The 20,613-nt window shown below is 29.5% G+C and overlaps 2 protein-coding genes and 1 long non-coding RNA gene across 4 annotated transcripts in view; 1 reads left to right on the forward strand and 2 right to left on the reverse strand.

Annotated features, from left to right (window-relative positions):
* Positions 1–1,369: 1,369 nt before the first annotated feature.
* LOC119662457 (trimethyllysine dioxygenase, mitochondrial) lies at positions 1,370–4,862 on the reverse strand. The gene is made up of 2 exons (XM_038072079.1): positions 4,618–4,862; positions 1,370–2,351 (listed from the first exon to the last, which is right to left on the reverse strand). Exons 1-2 carry the CDS (start codon positions 4,811–4,813, stop codon positions 1,444–1,446), a joined length of 1,104 nt encoding a protein of 367 aa, XP_037928007.1. The 5' UTR covers positions 4,814–4,862; the 3' UTR covers positions 1,370–1,443.
* A 5,572-nt stretch (positions 4,863–10,434) lies between these two features.
* Positions 10,435–20,613, forward strand: part of LOC119687408 (protein phosphatase 1L) — a 49,582-nt gene continuing 39,403 nt past the window's right edge. Inside the window, exon 1 of the mRNA XM_038101707.1 lies at positions 10,435–10,539. Within this exon, the coding sequence (XP_037957635.1) occupies positions 10,485–10,539 (55 nt within the window). The 5' untranslated portion in view covers positions 10,435–10,484. The remainder of the gene's footprint in view (positions 10,540–20,613) is intronic.
* On the reverse strand, positions 17,158–20,344 carry LOC119687409. 2 transcript variants are annotated; one of them, XR_005253162.1, is made up of 4 exons: positions 20,074–20,344; positions 19,125–20,005; positions 19,012–19,062; positions 17,158–17,562 (listed from the first exon to the last, which is right to left on the reverse strand). It is a non-coding gene; the product is annotated as an uncharacterized LOC119687409 (long non-coding RNA). The 2 variants fall into 2 exon arrangements; XR_005253163.1 differs by having other exon boundaries at positions 19,012–19,071.

The following is a 20,613-nucleotide window of genomic DNA, read 5'->3' on the forward strand; positions in this document are numbered from 1 at the left end:
TATTTTATCTCCTTCAAAATATGCTCCTTCTGAAGCGATACACATATGTCAACGCTTAACCCAATCTTCCATACACTTTTCGTAGGCCCGTGCAGGTATGGCTTTTAGTTCCTTCAGCGAATTCTCTTTTACCGCTTCAATCGACTCAAAACGCTTACCACGAAGGGACAATTTGAGTTTCGGGAACAGGAAAAAGTCGCACGGCGCCAGATCTGGCGAATATGGTGCCTTAGCGATGACAGTGGTGCCGTGTTTGGTCAAAAAAACGCGTACAACAAGAATTTGCCATAGTAAAAATCGCTAAATGCACTTGAGGTAGTCTCACATTAACTGCAGTAAACAAACTAATTGACAGAAGGCGCTCAAATTTGTACCATATGTCAAGAAAGGGTGTACCAACATAAGGTCTATTACTTAAGCAGTAGTTAACAAACAACAAAATCCGTATACTTTTTGAGCAGAAGGTATATACTATATATAGAAACAGAAACCCTATGCTCCACAAGAAGAGGGGGACTACAGTAAGTATGTCATATACAGAATAAGGCCTATGTATACTACTAACATAATTATTTTTGTTATTATTAATATATTGTTTATAAAAGAAGAGTATACTTTTTACCATAATATTTACAGGACACCTAAGTAGAGTTATATATCTGATACACTGCTTAAATCAAGTTTAAGCTGTTTACGAGCCATTAAAGATTAGTGACAGTTCATCTCAATGAGAGTATTGGATTTCCTTTTAATAGAACGTGGTCAAATTGTATACAGATGCCTACATATAGTTGAGTCTTCCCAGCTTTTATTAAAAAGTCCAGTACAGAATGAACTTAGTTCACCAAGACTGTTCAGATATTTCGAGTGATTTCCTGCAGCACCGCATCTGGCTATATCAGATGCTTTGTCGTTACCATTACCGAAAATATCCCTGTGATAGGGAATCTAGATTAAAATAATATTGAACTGTGTTTACATATTGTCCTAGATGTTAATTGGACACATCTCAAGAACTTTAGAAGGGCGAGGAAAATAAAAGTCAATTCGGTTAGAGATTCGTTAAACCTGGATAAGGCTATGTTACAAACACACTAACGTAATATCAATTATTTCATCGGCACGGGTCGAATAACAAAATTACGGGTTTTATCGAGTTTTATTATTCTTTTATGTTAAAGGATAATCAACATAAAAACAACTTCATTTCGAGAAGGATATGATGTAGTATGATATAGGCTTAAGTATATAGATACCAAATAACGCATGACTATACCCCGTTCATTAATGAATGAATTTAAATGAATTTAAATATATTTATATTGATTTCGTTTCGTTATTATTTTTTTTAATAAAATCTGCAGTAATTGTGTTGTATTAAGACCTTCATTTAAAATTACAAATTTTAATAAAAACAAAAAATAATATTATACATAATATATTTTATTCAATTAAACCTAAAACTCTTGCTTTACTAAGGAAATCAGTGCGTTGAACATAACAGCCACTCATAGTACGTGAACCAGTATATGCCAGACGTCCATGGAAGACTCGCCAATTATCAAACAAAACCAAAGTACCAGGCTGTAATTTTAGTGTCCATTGACTGTCAGACGATTGCACTATTTTAAGATATTTGCGAAAAGCGTCATAAAATTCGGACATCTCTGTTTGTGGTATGGTATTAAATAACGCACGATCGTACACATTCAAACGTAGTTGTATGATTTCGTCTGTAATATCGTCCACATGTATCATTGGTGCGGAATATTTATGATATTGTGATGTCTCAACGTATTCACCAGGGACTTGTACACGTTTAAGCAATTCAAACGCATTTAAATGGCGAGAGTACAATTCTTTTGCGGCATGTAAGCCATCTACAAAAAAATTTTCACCACCCATGCCATTCTCATGTGATAAACAATGTAATATTTGCAAACCGGCTGCATCGCAGAAATATGTATTATCCGTATGGGAACCTAAATATTCCTTGGTGTATGCAGTATCTGCATGATCTTTGACATCCGAAAAAGTCCACATTTCACCAAAAAATGTTTTCATAATGGGAAATACACGACGTATGGCTAACTCTGTCATTTCGGCATTTGGTGGCACTTCATCGATGAATGCAATGCCATAGCGTATAAGTGCCGATACAAGAGTTTTTACTGCACCATCAGAACTTATTAAATCTGTTAAGTTCACTCGTAAGTGCCGTTCATTTTGCAATATTATTGACCGATTCCAAGGAGTGCGGGAAGTGTTGTGTTGTTTGGAGTTGGAAACTTGTTCATAAAGCGATTGGTATAGAAAGTTGAAATCATATGTAGAACTATGGTTATCGCTCCCTAAAAAGCACAAAATATTCAGAGTTAATATAATTACACATATATTATATATTAACTATAATTATATTTCTTATACATAAAATATCATTACTATGTCAGTAGCATAATTTATATTTTAAAACTTGAAATAAAAAAAAAAATATTTTATGAAAAGTTTATTAAAATGATACTAACCGAAGGAACTAATAATCAACTCTAAGAACTTACCTTACCTTTCAAAGATAATCGTCAATGACTATTATTTTTAAAATGAGGTGTTAATCTAAATTACAGATTAAAAATCTTGTGCTACTCTGTAGTGCTATCTTCTGCTTCTGTATACCATATACCCACAGACTATATTCTGTAGAGTCCATAGATATACAAAAATTAAACAAAGGCGAAATAACAACGTATTATTTGAAACTCTATTGTACCGAAGAATATTAAGACAAAGATTATAGTCGAATAACTCTACACAATTTTGATTTACTAATATTTGCGACGCACAATAAAAGCCCTGTCAAAGAATATCTGCAAGAGTATAATGCTAAAGTGTGCACTTGACATCCTGTATAGATACAAAAATAAACATTAGATTAGATTAAAGTATATTAGTGTAAATCTCTATTTGAAGGGCAGAGACCTAAAGTAAACACGATCTTAACATCAGATAAGTTATATCTCCTACATTTACTCCACGACCTGTTAAGATAGATTCAATTAAGTTCAATAGGTTCAGTCTATGCAGAAACCCACTACAACTAAGATTCTGGCATAAGAAATATATTAATTGAAATCATCTGGGTATTAGAAAATAACGAGTGTTGTTATACCGCACGATTTAGTAGTGAACTTTGAGTTTTTTGCCAAAGTTCATTTGCATGTTCATCCTACCAGCCGTATCCTATCTCCTTATGACCAGATTTGATCAAAAAACAACTGTCATTATTAATACTTTTAGTTCCAAGAACAAGCAGTTTACAAAATCTTATTCCGGATGGGTTATAACAATTTATTAAGGTTATATTTTAAACAAGAATGGTATAGCATATATAGTATATTATTATAACCCGTGCATATTTGGAATAGAGTAGAATCTTCTATTTAAAAAATTTAAAAAGTTATATTATGTTTCACGATAACAAGTATGAAGAGAAAAGAACATATAAGCAAAAATACTTATATTTGGTTAATATAAGATATATATTTTCATGCCAATCTCTCTTAGGATAACAGTATCAGAGTGGTTCTGCGATGTGTTTTTTTTCGGGGATTTTAGAAAACGAACATACATATGTCATGTAAGCTAAATAAGAAAATATTAATGTTATGTGCGATACATCCAAAACATATACTAGAATAAAAAATCATCTAAAAACCATATGAAAATATGCCCCTAACTTTTCTAAAACAATATCATGATTCTGAGAATTCTGAATAGTACTAAAAAATGAATAAGCTCCATATTATATGTATCTTATATTAATTGTTGAATTCATAAGAATAAATTGAAATGAGTTAAATTGTAAATATGCTAAGTTAATGATAGAGTAAAAAACTCAAGTTAAAATAAAATACACTCCAACCAACTATCCAAAATGAATAAACTCGATAAAACCTTGAATTTCTCTCTTCAAAATTAAAATATTATCTTCTTTTTTTTATGTGTGTTGCTACATCACATCCTTCTCAAGATGAACCTGTTTTTATGTTGATTATCCTTTGAAATTACAGAATATTTAAACTCGATAAAACGCGTAATCTTGGATGTTATTCGACCCGTGCCGATGAGTTAGTGTGTTGTCAAACGCAAGCCTCCAGATAACTGGCGCCCTCCGGTTGTAACATATCCTTATCCAGATTCAACGAATCTCTAACCGAATCGACTTTTATTTCCCTTCCTCTTCTAAAGTCGTTGAGTTCAGTCCAATTCACATCAAGGACGGTTTTTGACAGATGATTATGGTTTTGTAGACGTCAGTCAAACAAAATGCTGATAAAGATCAAAGCGGTTTTTTTTAAATAATTTGCATTCCTTCATAACATCTATCTATTAAAAAGGAAAACTATTGTTAAAATCTGTTGTTCCACATCTATTGTGAGTAACTTCTAATTGATTTGCTTGATTTCAAATTTTTCTTGGAGAACTCTCAATTATATCTGCGAAAGTTAACTAAAAATTTTTGTGGCCTAATATTTATATAAATAAAATTATTCAAATAGTTTAATTAAATGAAGTCTAATTATCAATATTTTGACAATTCATTTAAATTCTTATACTTACATTCTATATCAAAAAATGTACCATCATTTTGAAACTTTATAAACAATGGTTCAACATCTTCTGGTATATCCAAAAGATTATATTTCCGTTGTTTGGTTTCTACATTTATACAATTATTGCAACGACAGTGATCTCGTAGCCAGAATGGATCCACTTTTAATACTTTTCCGCTTCTTTTGTTCTCAATCTCAAGCATTCTGAAAACTTATTTACTTTGAATTAATTTCCCACTTAATCGCATAGACTCTGAGACGAAACTGAATAAAGTACCTCAGCATATATGTTTAATCACTGTCAACAGAAATAAGAATTAGACTTTGTGCTCATCTATTAATATTTTAAAATATATATAAAAAAAATAAATGCAACAAAATTGATAAGAAAAGTAAGCGTCAACATTTAAGATTTATGCGTTAAGCCAATTGAATACTCATATACTAAAATCTCTCCATATATAGGAGAATAACAACTTTATATTAAAACGATAAGCAGAATCTATTTTGCAAACGAAATTTCTCGAAAATTAAGCTTTATGCTTTTCTGGTTTACTAAGAATATTCTATTGTGTTCATTCTCTCCAAAGGTTATCTAACATATATAAATGGAATCATAACATTCGATGACGCTTATCAATAATATATCACCAAAATGACAGTATTTTATAGAGCTTTAAAAGTATCTCACCTCTCAATAAGTAACAAAACTAATTACTAGATAAGAACTTTTTTTGGGTACTTACACAAAAAGCAACAACAAATACAAAAATTTTATAGCATCCTATGATTCGTGTTAATCCATTAACTTTATTTTGGTATTTACAAGACAAGGGATGAAAAATAGTTTTGTGTGCCGATTGAACACACCCACCAATACTATATGCCAGCATATATAACCAGTGGACACAATTAAATGCTTGGACCTTACTTTGAATGAAAAATTGTTCTGGACAATCCACAATAGCAACAATCAAAAAGGTTATACATTCAGTTCACCTACCTATAAATAGTCGCAAGCGTAGCATCAAAAAAGTAGCATCAATTTATGAACACGGGGCCGGTATATTCTATGGCTGTATAGAGAAGGGTTCCAAAACTGCAAGGATTAAACGTTTTCAGTCTTGCAATTTTAAGAGTTCTCAGCATTAACAACTTATATGATATCTAATCTAAATCTAAATCAATCTAAAAAAAAAAACAACAAAATATAATAAAAAAAACAAAATATTTTAATAAAATTTTAATAAGAGATTTTTACTCTTATACGGCAAAATAGCTCTTACCGATACATTGTACCGACATTTGGAGAGATAGAACATGTGTACTTTTCTATGCTTAAAATATAATATGTCCAATTTTTATAATATTATTTTTATATACTCGTTTACAATTTTTTATGATGATGCTTTTATAATGGTTCGTTGGTTGGTGGCGGTGTCAGACCATTAGATAACTTCCATGTACCTCAATTAGCAAGGTTTTGCCAATTTGCTACAACATTCCTCGCGAAAAACCCTTATATAGAAGAGTAGAGACTAAATCCATTCCGTCGAATTTGAATAATTTAATAGATCCATCGTCTTCAGTGATGAACAGTCTGATAAACTGTCAAAGAAGTATCTTCCTAAAAATCTATTTCTTCTAGACGCCAAAACTGGATATTTACAAAAAAAAATGTTTTATGGTTTCTTTTTCCTGTGAGTTTCCATAACTTCTGCAGTCAGGATTATGAGGAATGTACACTGATATCATTGTATTATATATAGTGATATATAACATATTACAGTTATTTTCGAATCGGTCCAAATTAATTATTAACGAATAAATATTGTCCACATATGTCATGAATCATACTTCAATGAAATACTCGTAGAAATAGTGAGGAGAAATTAGTTTCTATATGGCATCGATGAAATATAGTCTCTCCTGATTTTAGTTGTTGCGACAAGTATTCAAAATCCGTTTCATTAAATTTAAATGAAAAATTTTATCTCAAAAATTAATCGATTTGTCTTGATAGTTTATTACGTCTCCAATGCACTAAAAACATTTCTAAAAACTTAATATGCTGTTTTAACAATACGTATATTAATGATATAAACGCATATGCGTAAATATATCTAGTTTTTTTTATAGATATGTCTCCATAAGAGGTCTATACATACTATTCTTTCGAAATCATTTAACTAAAATGAGTTTAGTCAGAATCAATATTGATACTATATATTTAGCATTCATAAAAAATCTAGAATATCTTTTATTTACTTACTACTCTTATTAAAATTTTTTTTTTATAGAAAAGTATAGTAACGTAAACCATCTATAAGAACTCATTAGCATGTAAGAAAAAGTTGTTACCAATTTTATTTGTCTACTCTTTCTCCTCGTTAAAGTGTACGAGTATGCAAAAGAAAACAAAAGAAACTTCGAATAACAGCCCTTGCAGTTAGAACTTTACTATTATTATTACACTAGATTGTTATTATGGGGGTGAAGCGCCATATAAACAAATTAAGTGTATACGTAGTTGTTTATGACAGTCAGAAGTACTTCAGTTATGTAGGGTTCCGCAGTTAGACAGAAATATAAATAGTTTAAAAAATAAAATTTATATATTAATTAATTATAGCTTTTTATTTTTTAATTAACAAAATTTAATTAAAAAATATTAAAACTATTTATCTGTTAACTATTTTTTTTAATTACTTACCTTACAACAACAATGCAACATAATGTATATATAACAACAATAAATTGATATCAACGTATATAGTTGTGGAGTACACGTCATACTTCACTCAAATATACCCTCTCAATCACAACAGTAATAAGCAGCAAATATTCAGTAGCAAAGTGCCAGTCAAATGGACTTTAATAGAAAAATTTTAAAAAATCCCTTACTTAATTTTCTTAAGTAATTAGTATTAAATTGATTTTAACGCGCGTTTGTGTGGACGAAAGAAACTTAATTCTTAATTAAAACTATTGTTTAAATAGAAAGGTTTTCATTGAACAGTAGTGAAATAGCAACAACAAAAATTTATTATTTTTTAAAAAAAATTGAACTGTTTCGAGTATTGCCAAATACCCATCATCAATTGTCTTGGAACAATTTCTAATATATAATTAAATATTTAAAAAGTAATTATTTTTAAAGACTGCAAGTACCAAGTGTTGAAGTCATACCCTGTCCAATTTAGACCTCAGAGTCAGTGTTCATTAGCCAACTAACCCAAAACTTACTTCTACTCATATTTTATTCCATAATAATTCTATATTAAATTGATTTTTCAATAAAGTAAGCATACTTTTTTTCAACTTAGCTTATATGTAAGCAAAAAAATAACAATTAAAATGTCAGTTAACTGCACTAAAAGTGCATAAAAATGAAATAGTTAAGGTGCCAACTTATTGCACTAAAAATATGAAAAAAGGAATAATAGGAAACCTGTATGTAAACATTTGCCTTCATTTGCCGGATTTATATAGCAAAATAATCTTAAAAGTATAACAGAAAACAGGGATACCAAGCCTGTAACACTTCTAGTACATTTACTTTTATAATACTTGTTGCTTTTTGAATTCGCATAACTGCTTGCTTTGTTACACATTATATACCCATGTACATCAAAATTTTCTTAGGGATGTTCAAAAGGAAACGAAGCTGTCATATGGTATATGCGTAGCAATGCTTGTCTGTAATCAACTTAAAAAAAGCACTAACAATTTTTGTTCAAAATTATGTACCAGGAAAAAATTTTGGTGGACGGAACTATTACATAGGAACGCAATTTTTAATTTTAATTACGATGGGATATTTTGGTCAGTGATGTTTCCCTTCTACTATAACGGTATTTAAATGTTATATATTATGTTTTGTTGGTCCAGTTGTCTTAGACAGTTATATTTGAATATTACGGTATAAAGAAATATCTTCAAGAACTCAATATTACTTATATGCGGTGTAAAAAGTACTGGGAATTTTTATTAAAACATTTATATATTATATTCTGTGTAAATAGTACTGGGAATTTTTATTAAATCAATTTCAAAATCAAATTTGTTTTGTTATCTGCAAAATGGGTAGCATGAAGTGACCTAGTTGAGGTATGACCTTCAATTTCATATGCGAATTTTTTTTTATAAATGCAGTAGTTTTGATTCGCTTCTATCGAAGTAGCTATTATAGCTTCTCACGGGGTCATGTTAGACAAGTGTTGTATTTAGTTGTCTACGCTTTCATCCAAGTAGTTACTTTAACATTGATGTTATAAGAAATCCTCATAGGATTATGTTAGTACTCATCTAACGGTGCTTTATTAAATTCTTTACCAAAAACATTGCAGAATATTGAAGAGTATAACTACAGAACCACACTGAAACAACATTGCTTAGCTGACTTCACTTAAATATCTCATAGTAGTGCAGTTTTACCAATTTCCAAAAAAAAAAAAAATATAAAGGTATTTTGCATGTGTGTTTATCAAATCATAAATGATGAATATTTCCTACACATTATGTATATAAATCCACATGATTACCGGTTAAGTATAAACTATACTTAAAAAATTGTCCATTTCACTTTAACACTTTAAAATATATACAGGAAAGACGACCCCAAAAATTTGTATGCGTGCTATGTACTCCAAATAGTCACTCCTATTGCCTATATTATTGAAAGTCTTGAACTTAAATTTATTACTTCTGTAACATGCTAAGATGTTAGATTGAAGAACCGTGATAATCTTATGGATTGTATTAGCAAACATTTTCTTGGCTCTTTGCATTTGTTCCCTACTCTCAGCACTTAGTATTTGTAGTTTATAAGTGCGCACGCCATAGAAACGTTGGGTTGACTAAGTAGACTTATACGATAACGTATTAGCGTGTGTAGGTATTAATAGAAGTGGGGATGCATTTCACTATATATATGTGAACTGTAGTTGTTCACAGAATGTTTGACCATGCAAATAAAGTGCCAGTGTCCGTCCACTCACTGTTGTCTAGTACAACAGTGCAGTGGATCGGCCGACCGATTTGGCGGTTTAATGGGTGTTTGGTCGGTCGTCTGTTTGCAGTTGATGAGAAAATAGAATGCGCGTGCCCATCACAGAGATGTCATAGCGAATGTGTAGCTTTCTATGGGCTAATTTGTGTTTTTATGTTTTGTTTTGACCTTTCTTTCTGTCTCCTTTGCTATTATTATATTTTTTTAGTATATTTTGTTTTCGTTCTGCTATTTTTTACATTTCGACTGTTTATTTTGTCTTTTGCAATATTCACTTGTTTTGTTTTGTTTAGAAAAGAATTATCTTGTGCTCGCGATTGTAGTTTGTGATTGGCGCGGCATTTCAATTTTTGCAATATAATATATATATATATTATTAATACATTATAAACAAAAAAATTTTTTAAGTAAAATTTTGTATAATATATTTAAAATATGTGCAGTGAACCTATAAGGTTTCCACTCTAAACAATATGATGAGTCGCAGATGATCTGAAGACAATTTCTATAAATCTCAATTGAAATAATATAAAATGTATTTTATTTATTAAAATTTAATTTAATATATTAAAATATTAAAAATGTCAATAAAAACTTATAATCAAAATGCATTAACGTTCCAAAATGCTGGAATTAAAAAAAATATATGAAAGAAACGCTTAAGATGTGATCAATTGTGACAAGTTCCCGATCTGTTCCTATAAACAGTATTATATATATTTATTATAAGTACCGATAATTTAAACTTATTATTAAATACAAATGAAATAATAATTAGAAATTATGTTATTATTGAAAACATAAAAAAGAAAACATTAATTATATATCTGTCTAAGACCATCTGAACATTAACAATAAAAGAAATGGAAAATCGTACCAGAACCACGGCACTTAAACGTTCAATAACGCTTAATTCAGGTAAATATTCTGCCTTCTGCACGAAGAACACTTGGGGGGCTGTAATGGGCTCATTTTCTGTTAGAAATACTAAAAAATATGTAAATAGAAATGTGTGAAAAGCTGTGAGTAGTTTATATAATTGGACTTTAAAACAAAAATATATTAATAAAAACCTACACTTTTATTTATATTTTGTTGCGAGTGCAATAATTTTCAATTACACTTGCAAGTATACAGGGTGATGCATAAATAAAACGCAAGAAATATCACCACCGACATAGTACGTGTATTTAATTAAAAAATAAACAATATAACAACACATAAATATACAGTGGATAGTAGTTCTTATAACACCAAGGTTTAAGCCATATATTCTTCTAACTATAAACTATTGTTTAGCATTTTTACTAATGAAAGAATTAACCATCAAAGTCAATACACTGAATTTTAACAAAAAGAAAAAGAAACAAAATTTATCTAAAAATGTAAGAACTCTATTAGAAATTGCTTTTGAGCACTTACAACCTAAAACGCTTCAAAGATTAAATAGCACAATCAAAAAATAAGCTAAGAATTATTGCAGTCACTGTCCCACCTGGTCACTGTAGATTGAATAATCACCTATCGAAGTTACTGTAGAGAAGAGACAGAGAGACTACATACCATGTGCTTCTGTGGGAATGCACGGCACTGATGCACAAGTGAAAAAAACACTTAGAAGGATATTTTATGTATTATAAAGATCCAAAACTAGGAAAGATAGGTACTGTCTTTCATTAAAGAAATCAGACATGGAGAAACGCACCATAGGGGCACAATAGAACTTTTAGATCGTAGTGCACGATCCCTTAATTTCAATAATAATAATAATATCTAAAAATGTTAAACTGTTAAATAAAATATTCTCAAAATTACAGCTGTGAATGCGCAAAGACTTCCTACGATATTTATTTACAAGTATTTCAATCACTCGGTATTCGTCTATATTTATTTCATAATCTTTTTTAAGATCCTTTTCAACCACATCAATCAAGTCCCCATTTTTTGGAATCTTTCTACAATCTTACTGAACTTCCTCCTTGTTGTAATATAATGAGTCTAGCCTCCCAACGATAACCATTTTAAATGCTGAGTACTTACAATTGGAATCATTAGTCTTTCCTCATTTAATAAGTAAAATGCTATGTTGTTGTTGTGGCCCGCGGTGATTCTGAAGTGCCTTTATGAGGATGGGGAATGACAGTTGGTCTTTGAAATTGACAAGCGCTTCTGAGACATAAATCCGACCGTTCTTAGATCCATTGAACGACCGTGAAATGCCATCGTGTAATTTAACTGAACTGAATGTTTTATTCCCAACTGTAGACTCAACAGCATCCAGTTTGCTAGCTTCATTAACTTTTAACACGTGTAATGGATTGTTAAGTTATTTGATAAGACTAAATAAAAAATTGCAATTAACGCAATTTCGAAATGAAGTTGTTAAATAAATAGCAATTGGTGTTATTTTTGAAATAAAATCCATTCGAAAATGGTTAATAATTAGATAGATAGATAGATTTTGAAAGGGTTAGGAACTACTCACCACATCACTGCATCCTTTCAGAATTATTGTGATATACCCACTTTAGTTCCATAGACGAGTAGCAGTTAAAAATATCATTATATCCTTTGGGAAAATGTTGCCAAATTCCGTTATAAATGGGTATGCAGTTGATAAGTACTGAAGTCTGAGTCTGGCGAGTCTATCACAGTGACATAGAATATGTTCCATTGCTTCGTGACAAAGTCTGCAGCTATTATCTCTTGTAATACCTAGGTTCGATAGATAATTTTTGATTTCACAGTGTCCAGTGAGAAAGAAACCCTGTGAAAAGTTGGATCCTTTTTTCGGTAATATAATTGTATCAAAACTGATTAATTATAATTACAATTCCTATAAATATTTCTATATTCGCTGTATGTTAATTCGCTAAAGAATATGAATGTCCATGATAAAGTTAATATAGCTCGTGGTTTATAGTCGGTTATAGTCGTCACACTCACAGATAACCAAAAATAGATAAAGCACAAAGAATATTTATTTTAAATACTCTTATCAAATACTCCATTTAGAATTTTTATTTATTTTTTATTATTTATTATTGTTTCAAGGATTTATTTATTATTGATTCGTACAGCACAAAAATTATAGATTTTGACTTGAAATCTAAATTGACAATAACATATTTGTTGTATGTCAGATTGGCCTACAAAAAGTAGGCATATTAACATTATTATTCATATAAATTCTTCAATAATTAAACTTCTGTAACTTAAAACACTTTTCATAATAAATATTTACAGATTATTAGTATTGCTACTTCTTCTTCTTCGGACATGATTTATAGCTGAGATACATATAGAACGCTTTACATCCCAATTGCCAGATTACATTCCAATCAATGTTGTTAGTTATGGCAGTGCAATAATAGATGAAATCCGTGACAGTTTCGATAATATTATCGCCAGTAAGCAGCACAACACAAATTTTTACCAGTAACTGACATACTATATATTTCTCGTTGCCTTTTTGAGATAGCAAACTTCACCGGCATCCCCGTATGCCCAACCTATCGGCTTTTGGTATCCCTATCCTTTAATTTTCAAACTCAACCTTCAAAAAGTATTCTTCATTGACACTTGTATCAACTTTTGGTATGGAATTATTCTTGAATAGAATTAAATTTTTTTCTAACAAAGTGAATGCAAACCTCTTAGGACCACCAATTCCCGCCACACGTGCAGTCCCTTTCGAAACTGTTGACTGTTTGTCAACACTTTACTTGTTAGAGCAGACTTATGCAGACTTATAAAGGTATTCATAGTACTTATAGGTTGCATGTTCCCAAATTAAATTTAAATTTTCATAGCAATTAAATAGTTTTATGGGTCTAATGTGGTTTGTTGGTAATGTTGGTTGCTTTAACCTATTAAATACTTATTCGCGTCGTAGAGGTGAAGCAAATTCATATAAGCATTTCTGTGCTTTAGAAAAAAATAAACTTAACAATGGAAATTTGATTGCAACTAATTTAATACATCACCCTGTATTTAATACTTTAAATAACAATATTTTTTAAACAAATGCGCAATATAAACAAAGAGACGACAAAGAAAAAAATTTTAATTATTTCTTCAGAGTTAAACTCAGCTTTTATGGAATGAAACTGAAATAATATTAAAAAAAACTAAAATACATTTAGTTATAAACTAAAAGGTAATAAAAATTTTATAATTATTAAAAATCTTATCAGAAAAGTGTGCTTAATTGTTATATTTTAAATTGTGGAATGAGCGCGAATAAGGCAATTATTTTTAAGAAGAATTTGCTGAAAATGTTTTCGATTCGACGACAGATGAATTGATTGACAGATGAAGAGAATAGAACACCTCATATTTATAACATTAAAAACTTATAATAAATATGATGCATTTTCATAATAAAATTTATAATGTAATTTAAATTAAAGGTATGTGAAAAAGTTAGTTTTGGATTTGTCAAGGCTTCAATACTTTTCACAGAGATAGCTATTTGAGTATCAGTTATTTACGATTTATTAATTAAATTTTTTTAGCTGTGAACATATATATATGTAAACTTATTTTTAGCAACAAATTTGTTAAATAGTTAATGCCATAGCGAACGCATTTTATACATTTAGCCACTTGATCTATTTGGACTCACAAGAAGTACCTACACAAAGTTTCAGTCGTCCAACTCAAAAACAGAGCACTAGCTAACAACTGAACAGATAAATTGATAGACTGTCAATCAGATAAAAATATAGACAGGCAGATACATACAGACATACAGTTAAATCGATTTACACTATATATTGGTCTAAGAAATGAAAGGGGAGCACGCAGCAAGGGATGTGTATGAAGCTAAATTGAATAAAAATTATGGTGTGGTATATATATGGAATCAGAAAGGCAAACATAAAATTCCAGAATTTTACTTGGATACTTAGCATGAAGGTTAAACACCACGATGTTCTTCGCACACGCATCGGTATATTGCACTGATGAACGCCGCATTGGAACTCCGAGGCATTCCGCCGGTACTATTTAAAGTTATGTGTTTAGGCATAACTTCCTCCTTGGTGAGGAGCGAGGACTATCTTACACCTCTGCTGATCTTTAGGTTGCATTTCCAAAGCAACCGATTGAAAATGCAACTCCATATCTAGTGATTGTAAATGAATACAATCATTCTACCCGCGTAAGTTTGGGTTCCAATCACAACCACCACGACATTCGCTTTAAGAAGTCCAGAAAGGCAGATAGATAGACAGATATACTTAAATCCATTCACATAATACCCTGTGAATGGATTATGGTATTAAAATATTGCCTATGGTTTTAAAATTGAAAAAAATATGATGAAACTTATTTTCTGGTAATGTTTATCCTACTAATCACAACAGCTAGTGCTGACATATCATTTTCTATCATTAAAAAGGGGAAATTACTTTCAGGAAAAATAATTGGCTGATTGCAGTTGATCATCCAGATGTAATGTTTTTTTTTTTGTGGTGAGTAGGTGAACTATTTTATACACCGTCAAACCGACCGTCGTCGGAATGGTGTACCTAACACCCTAACTTATTAATATCTAACTTATTAATATCTAGTATATGGATTGAAATGCCTATATTATTTTCGGAGAGACTTATTCCACACGGAACCGCATTTGTATTACTTTAGGAAGGCTGTGTTTTATATTGGCGTTGAAAACTATGCACCACATTTTTTTAGTGTCTGCTCTACTTAGTTCCCTAGCTTCCGCTTCTCATTTCTAGATCTAATTAGAGCTTAGAACTCGCTTTCAGGACTTAAATCACAGATGAAGATCTGTGACAAAGATCTGACAAATTCAATCAAATTTATACCTTAATACTCGTACATTCTTGCAAATTTATGTGTTTGTTTTAAAAAAGAAGCAGTCAATAGTTTACCGATTACTTAGAAACAGTGAGCATACTATTATATAATTATATTTTATTAGATTATATATTATATTATAAACAGTGAATATATTATAACGAACAGTTTTCTTCATTTCCCTGTTACCCTGTAAATGAAGGAACTGCAAAATGCAGGTACCCATTTCAAAGTAACTAAAAAAGTTAATAAATTTTGCCCAGTCAATAAAGTTTGTGACCCTGTTCATTACCCTGTTTTGCATACCAAATTGCAAAATGCTTAATGCTCTTAAAGAAAATATTAAAAAATATTATTAATAAATAAAAATTTTGTTCAAAATGATATAGGTATAAATCACTTAGATAAATAATATACTATTAAACCTTCTAATATCGAACGAATAATTACGGATAAAAAGTATTAAATTAAATTAAATTATAGATTAAATATTCATTATCACAAGAAATATTAGATTTTTTGTATATTAGGTAGGTATTAGGTAGCCCATTTGAGCTAAAATGATGACCCATTGGTGTACCACAGGAATAGCATTGGCTCATACATAGAATTAAATCAGTATACAATCAACACCTGACAGTTCTATAAACTTGATCAGGTCCCTAACATTACAGGATGACAGTTTACTCAGATCTTCTAGATAAAGAAGGGCACTGACACATGAGATGAAGCATGGTCTCCTCCTCATTCTCAGAGCCACAACCTCGGCAAAAGTCATTATAGAGTAGACCCAGTCTTATAGCACGCCTTCCTATTTCAGTGTCCCGTCAGCACAGATACCGTGATGCTGAGCAGGTTTCGCTTTAGTTTAAGTAGCTGACTAATATATTAAAACAAATCATTATTTGTGATAATAGGTACTAACAGAAATGTAATGGAAATGTAATAGTCCATTACTTTCATTCGTAAGAATGAAATTTCATAAATATATACCTAGTATATAAATTGAATTATTTAATTTATAATTAATGGATTCAAAATATAGCCCTACTAATTGAAATTATCGAAAAAAAATCACTTTAAAAATTAGAAAGGTTCGAATATAACATGAAAAGACAACAACAAAAATTTTTGTTCATTTATTGAAATTTAACTGAAAATTGTTTTAACCCTATAAAGATATAGACCATTTAAAGATTTGAAGTTTTTTTGTAACTTATGACTTCCTATAGTTCCTATCGTTGACATTAAGTGTTCTATATATGCTTAAAATTCCCCTTCTTCTACATATATATTGTCTACAAGAAACATAAACTTAAACTAATTTTTTCTATAAATAATAATATATACTACTAAATCAACACTTTTTAGTTCCTTCAAGTGTATGTTAATGTACGTACATAACGTATTGTGTTATAAACTTTAATTCCAGAAATAATAGGATTCACTCGCATCGCAAAACGTAACACAGTTTAAAGTTTAATTTCTTTTATATATGCATGTAATTATTTTCTGAGTAACTGGTGACCTACTTTACTTTCCATACGGTTTTAAAGAGAGTTGTTAAAATTTCTCATATAAATCGATATTTTTCATTTGTTTTGAAATTCCCATATAGATTCTAGCGCTTTCTGATGTAATAAAATAACAATGATAACGATGTTTAAATAAAAATTATGCAGTTATAAGAATGTCTGTAATAGTTTGTTTATTATTTTATGCACTAAAAATAACTGTTAGTTAAACAGAAAGTTAAATTATTTATTATTATTGTTTACTCCTTTCTATGACCTTAAAGTTTCAATAAAAGATTTAATTTAATTTGCCGGTTGTACTAAAGAAAAGCCTCTTTCATATTGTTCTATTTGACGGTAACTATCAATACTTTTAGCTAGAAATTAGGACACCATAGATAAACTTTAAAGCTCCAAGGGTCTATGTCCCGAAGTAACTCATTAACTTCGCCGATTAAATGCCATCCACCATCCTCCAAAGGGACTACACATCCCCACGGGCTACAGCTCCAACGACAGAAAACATTTAAACAATTGAATTGATAAAGCCATAATCACAGTTTTGGTATTGTAATTTTAATATCACATTTTAGATTATCATCTGAAAATATATATTAACATATCAAACGATTAAAATATATATCAAAAGTAAATTAATATTATTTGCAAAGAATTTAAAAAATAAGCTTAAAAATTATCTAAAAATGTAAATACTAATTTATTAATAACAATTTATTAATTATAAATATTAATTTATTTTTAAAAAATATTAATTTATTTTTAAAAATAATTATTAATTTATTATTAATAATAATTAATATTATTAATATTAATTAATATTAATTAATTTATTAATATCAATTATAATTTATTAATAATAAATATTAATTTATTGAAAAGTATTATTTTAATAACAATATTTTTGTGTTTATTAATAATGAATATTAATTCATTAATAATAAATATCACTAGCTTGATAATAAATATTAATTCATTAATATCAATAATAATTTATTAGTAATAAATATTAATTTATTAGCGAAAAAAATTAAGCAATAAAAAGTGAATTTATAATTTATTTAACTAACAAAGAATAATGTAATGAAAGTAAGAATCATATTACCATAAATATAATATACATAAATATGATATATAACGTCTATACTATAATAGTTATAATTACGCCATACGCTAAATAATTCAAGTAATCTAAGTTCAGTTATCGGAACGTAACAATTAATTTAATATATGAACTATATATATATAAGAAGAGTATAAAACATTAACAATAATATCTTATACTCTTTTCAGAAATCTATAAATATAATATGAAGAATATAATTTGAAAAAGTTTAGTAAGATTTTAACCTTTTATATAAAATTATCAGAAAAGAAAAAATAGTGAGTTAGAGCGATCCGCCCTACATTCCGGAATCACTCGTTTTTTCAAATGATCAGACAAAGTGTTGCTTACTCTTTCCAACAGGGATTTCAAAAGTATTTTTTTTTTTTTGGTTGAGTATATAGTTTTATCAAGACACTTTAAATTTTAAAACACCTGGCAGCGTGTATCTTATGTAGTAGAAAATGGAATAAAGCGGTAGAAGCGTTTTTTCGCAATGCTTAACATAAGTATTGTTTCGGAGTGGGGACCTGAAACCTACAAACCGTGTTTGAACGAGCAATCACATTACGATGTGAAGGTGTAACATTATTACTGAAAATATACATACATTAAAAATTTTCTTGAGTGGATGTTCATGGTCAGTCAACGTTTATCTGTTTAAAAGTCATATCCAACCAAAATGGAAGTGGTTCCAAATAATGACCTAAAAAATTTGGTTTTTGATTTAAAACTTCTTTACGCTATAGGAATTTTCATTGGAAAATGTTTTCTTATGTATTTCTTATGTTATCGAGTTATAATTTAACACGTACCTATATACGTTATAAACTAATTAATGGACGTGAAGTATATATACATAATCTCTTGAATTCATACTTAATTCAATACCGTTTTAAATTGCATAAGATATAAAAGCATACGTACTAATATTTGATCTAGTTTCCACATGTGAAGCTCGTCAGTATTTTGCAATATCTGTAAAAGCTAAAAATCGTTAATATATATTTTTTTTTAAATTATGTATTAATGCTTACTACCTTTTTCAATAACCCTTTTTGGACATTATTTGAACTTGAATAAATATAGACACAGGTGCAAGATGAATTTACAGCATATTTAGCCATCAACAATTTGACATAAACATAAAAACGATACAGAATTCCATTAATTCCTACAAAACACCTTCTCTACACATAGTAAAATCGCTAGACCAAATCTACACAAAGTAGTAGCCCGCTGGGATGTGTTTCTTTCGTCTTTTTTTTCGTCTTTTCGTCGAAGTCGACAAGTGGCTCCGGGACGTACATCCGGCCATTCTTGAAATCAAACCAATTCTTCGATTTACTTTGTGATATTTTGGTCATATATTATATATATTATGACATGTTCCAAAAGTACAAACATTTAGAAACTTATTGCATGTCGAGAAACTTAGTCTTCTACAAAAAGTTTCCAGTTGTCTCTATTCTGTGCCATATATCAAAGCTCGTTAAACAATTTGAATGTTTCGGTAAATACTGTTCGCCTCCACATTATCTTTGGACGTGATTTTGGTATATCTCTTCTCTATCTCTTTGGTATATCCCATCTTTTCCACACTGTAAGATTGATAATTGTTACCATTTTGTTATAAATTTCATAGTTATTTGTAATGAATCTTGATCATAAAAATTATTATTTTAAAATGTCTCCACAATTAATTTTTTATAAAAAAAAATTGAATATAGACCAGCCATAATAATGACAGACAGTTGGTTTCAGGAGTCCTGGAACATTAATCAACTGTGACAACCAATAGTTTCTCATCTCTACTATAAGGACAATTTTTTCATCAACGAAACGAAATAAGCCGTTATCTCAATAATTAAAGGAATTCACTAGGGAATAACAACGAAAATGTCATAAAAGCAGATTAAATCTAAAAAAACATATGTTTATAAAATCAGATAATCGACAGTTTCTTTTATACAATAAGAAAATACATACCATCTCCATTATTACCTATGGGAATGTAAAGGACCCTCATGTCAGTTTTGATAAACGCTTTTCGGTTTCCTACTTCTCATTTATACATTGGAACATTTAAATAACGCGGACTACAACAAGACTTATAAAAAGCACATGATATAAAGTTGTTGTAACCTAGATATGGTCTATCGATCATTTTTCGTTAGATAGAAGAAAACATAAAGTAGAGAGTAAATATTAGTATGCATAATGAAAAAAAGAACTTAAATATAGAAAAGATATCAAATTTATAAAAGTTCAAATGCCTTTTAATTCATAGTCTATCAATTAAGTGGAATCATGATAGGGAGAGATAAGAGGGTTGTGATCCTAATTAGGCAACACTATTTCAAAACTCCTATTCAATTCAGTATGCGTTTAATTTTCTTGGTATTACAAAATATGAATCCTTTAACAACCGAGAAACTTGTTAAAATTGTGGAACCTTATTATAAAAATTATGATTCTGTAATAGAAACATTACATTTAGCATCGGATTTTTGACTTGATGGTTCAAGA

The sequence above is a fragment of the Teleopsis dalmanni genome, chromosome X (assembly GCF_002237135.1).
Source record: "Teleopsis dalmanni isolate 2A chromosome X, ASM223713v2, whole genome shotgun sequence".
NCBI lineage: Eukaryota > Metazoa > Arthropoda > Insecta > Diptera > Diopsidae > Teleopsis > Teleopsis dalmanni.

Coding starts and splice junctions, on each gene's coding strand:
- LOC119662457 (XM_038072079.1), bottom strand. CDS start 4,813: ATGCTTGAGATTGAGAACAAAAGAAGCGGAAAAGTATTAAAAGTGGAT. Junction 2,352..4,617: donor TACATTTTTTGATATAGAAT/GTAAGTATAAGA, acceptor TGTGCTTTTTAG/GGAGCGATAACCATAGTTCT.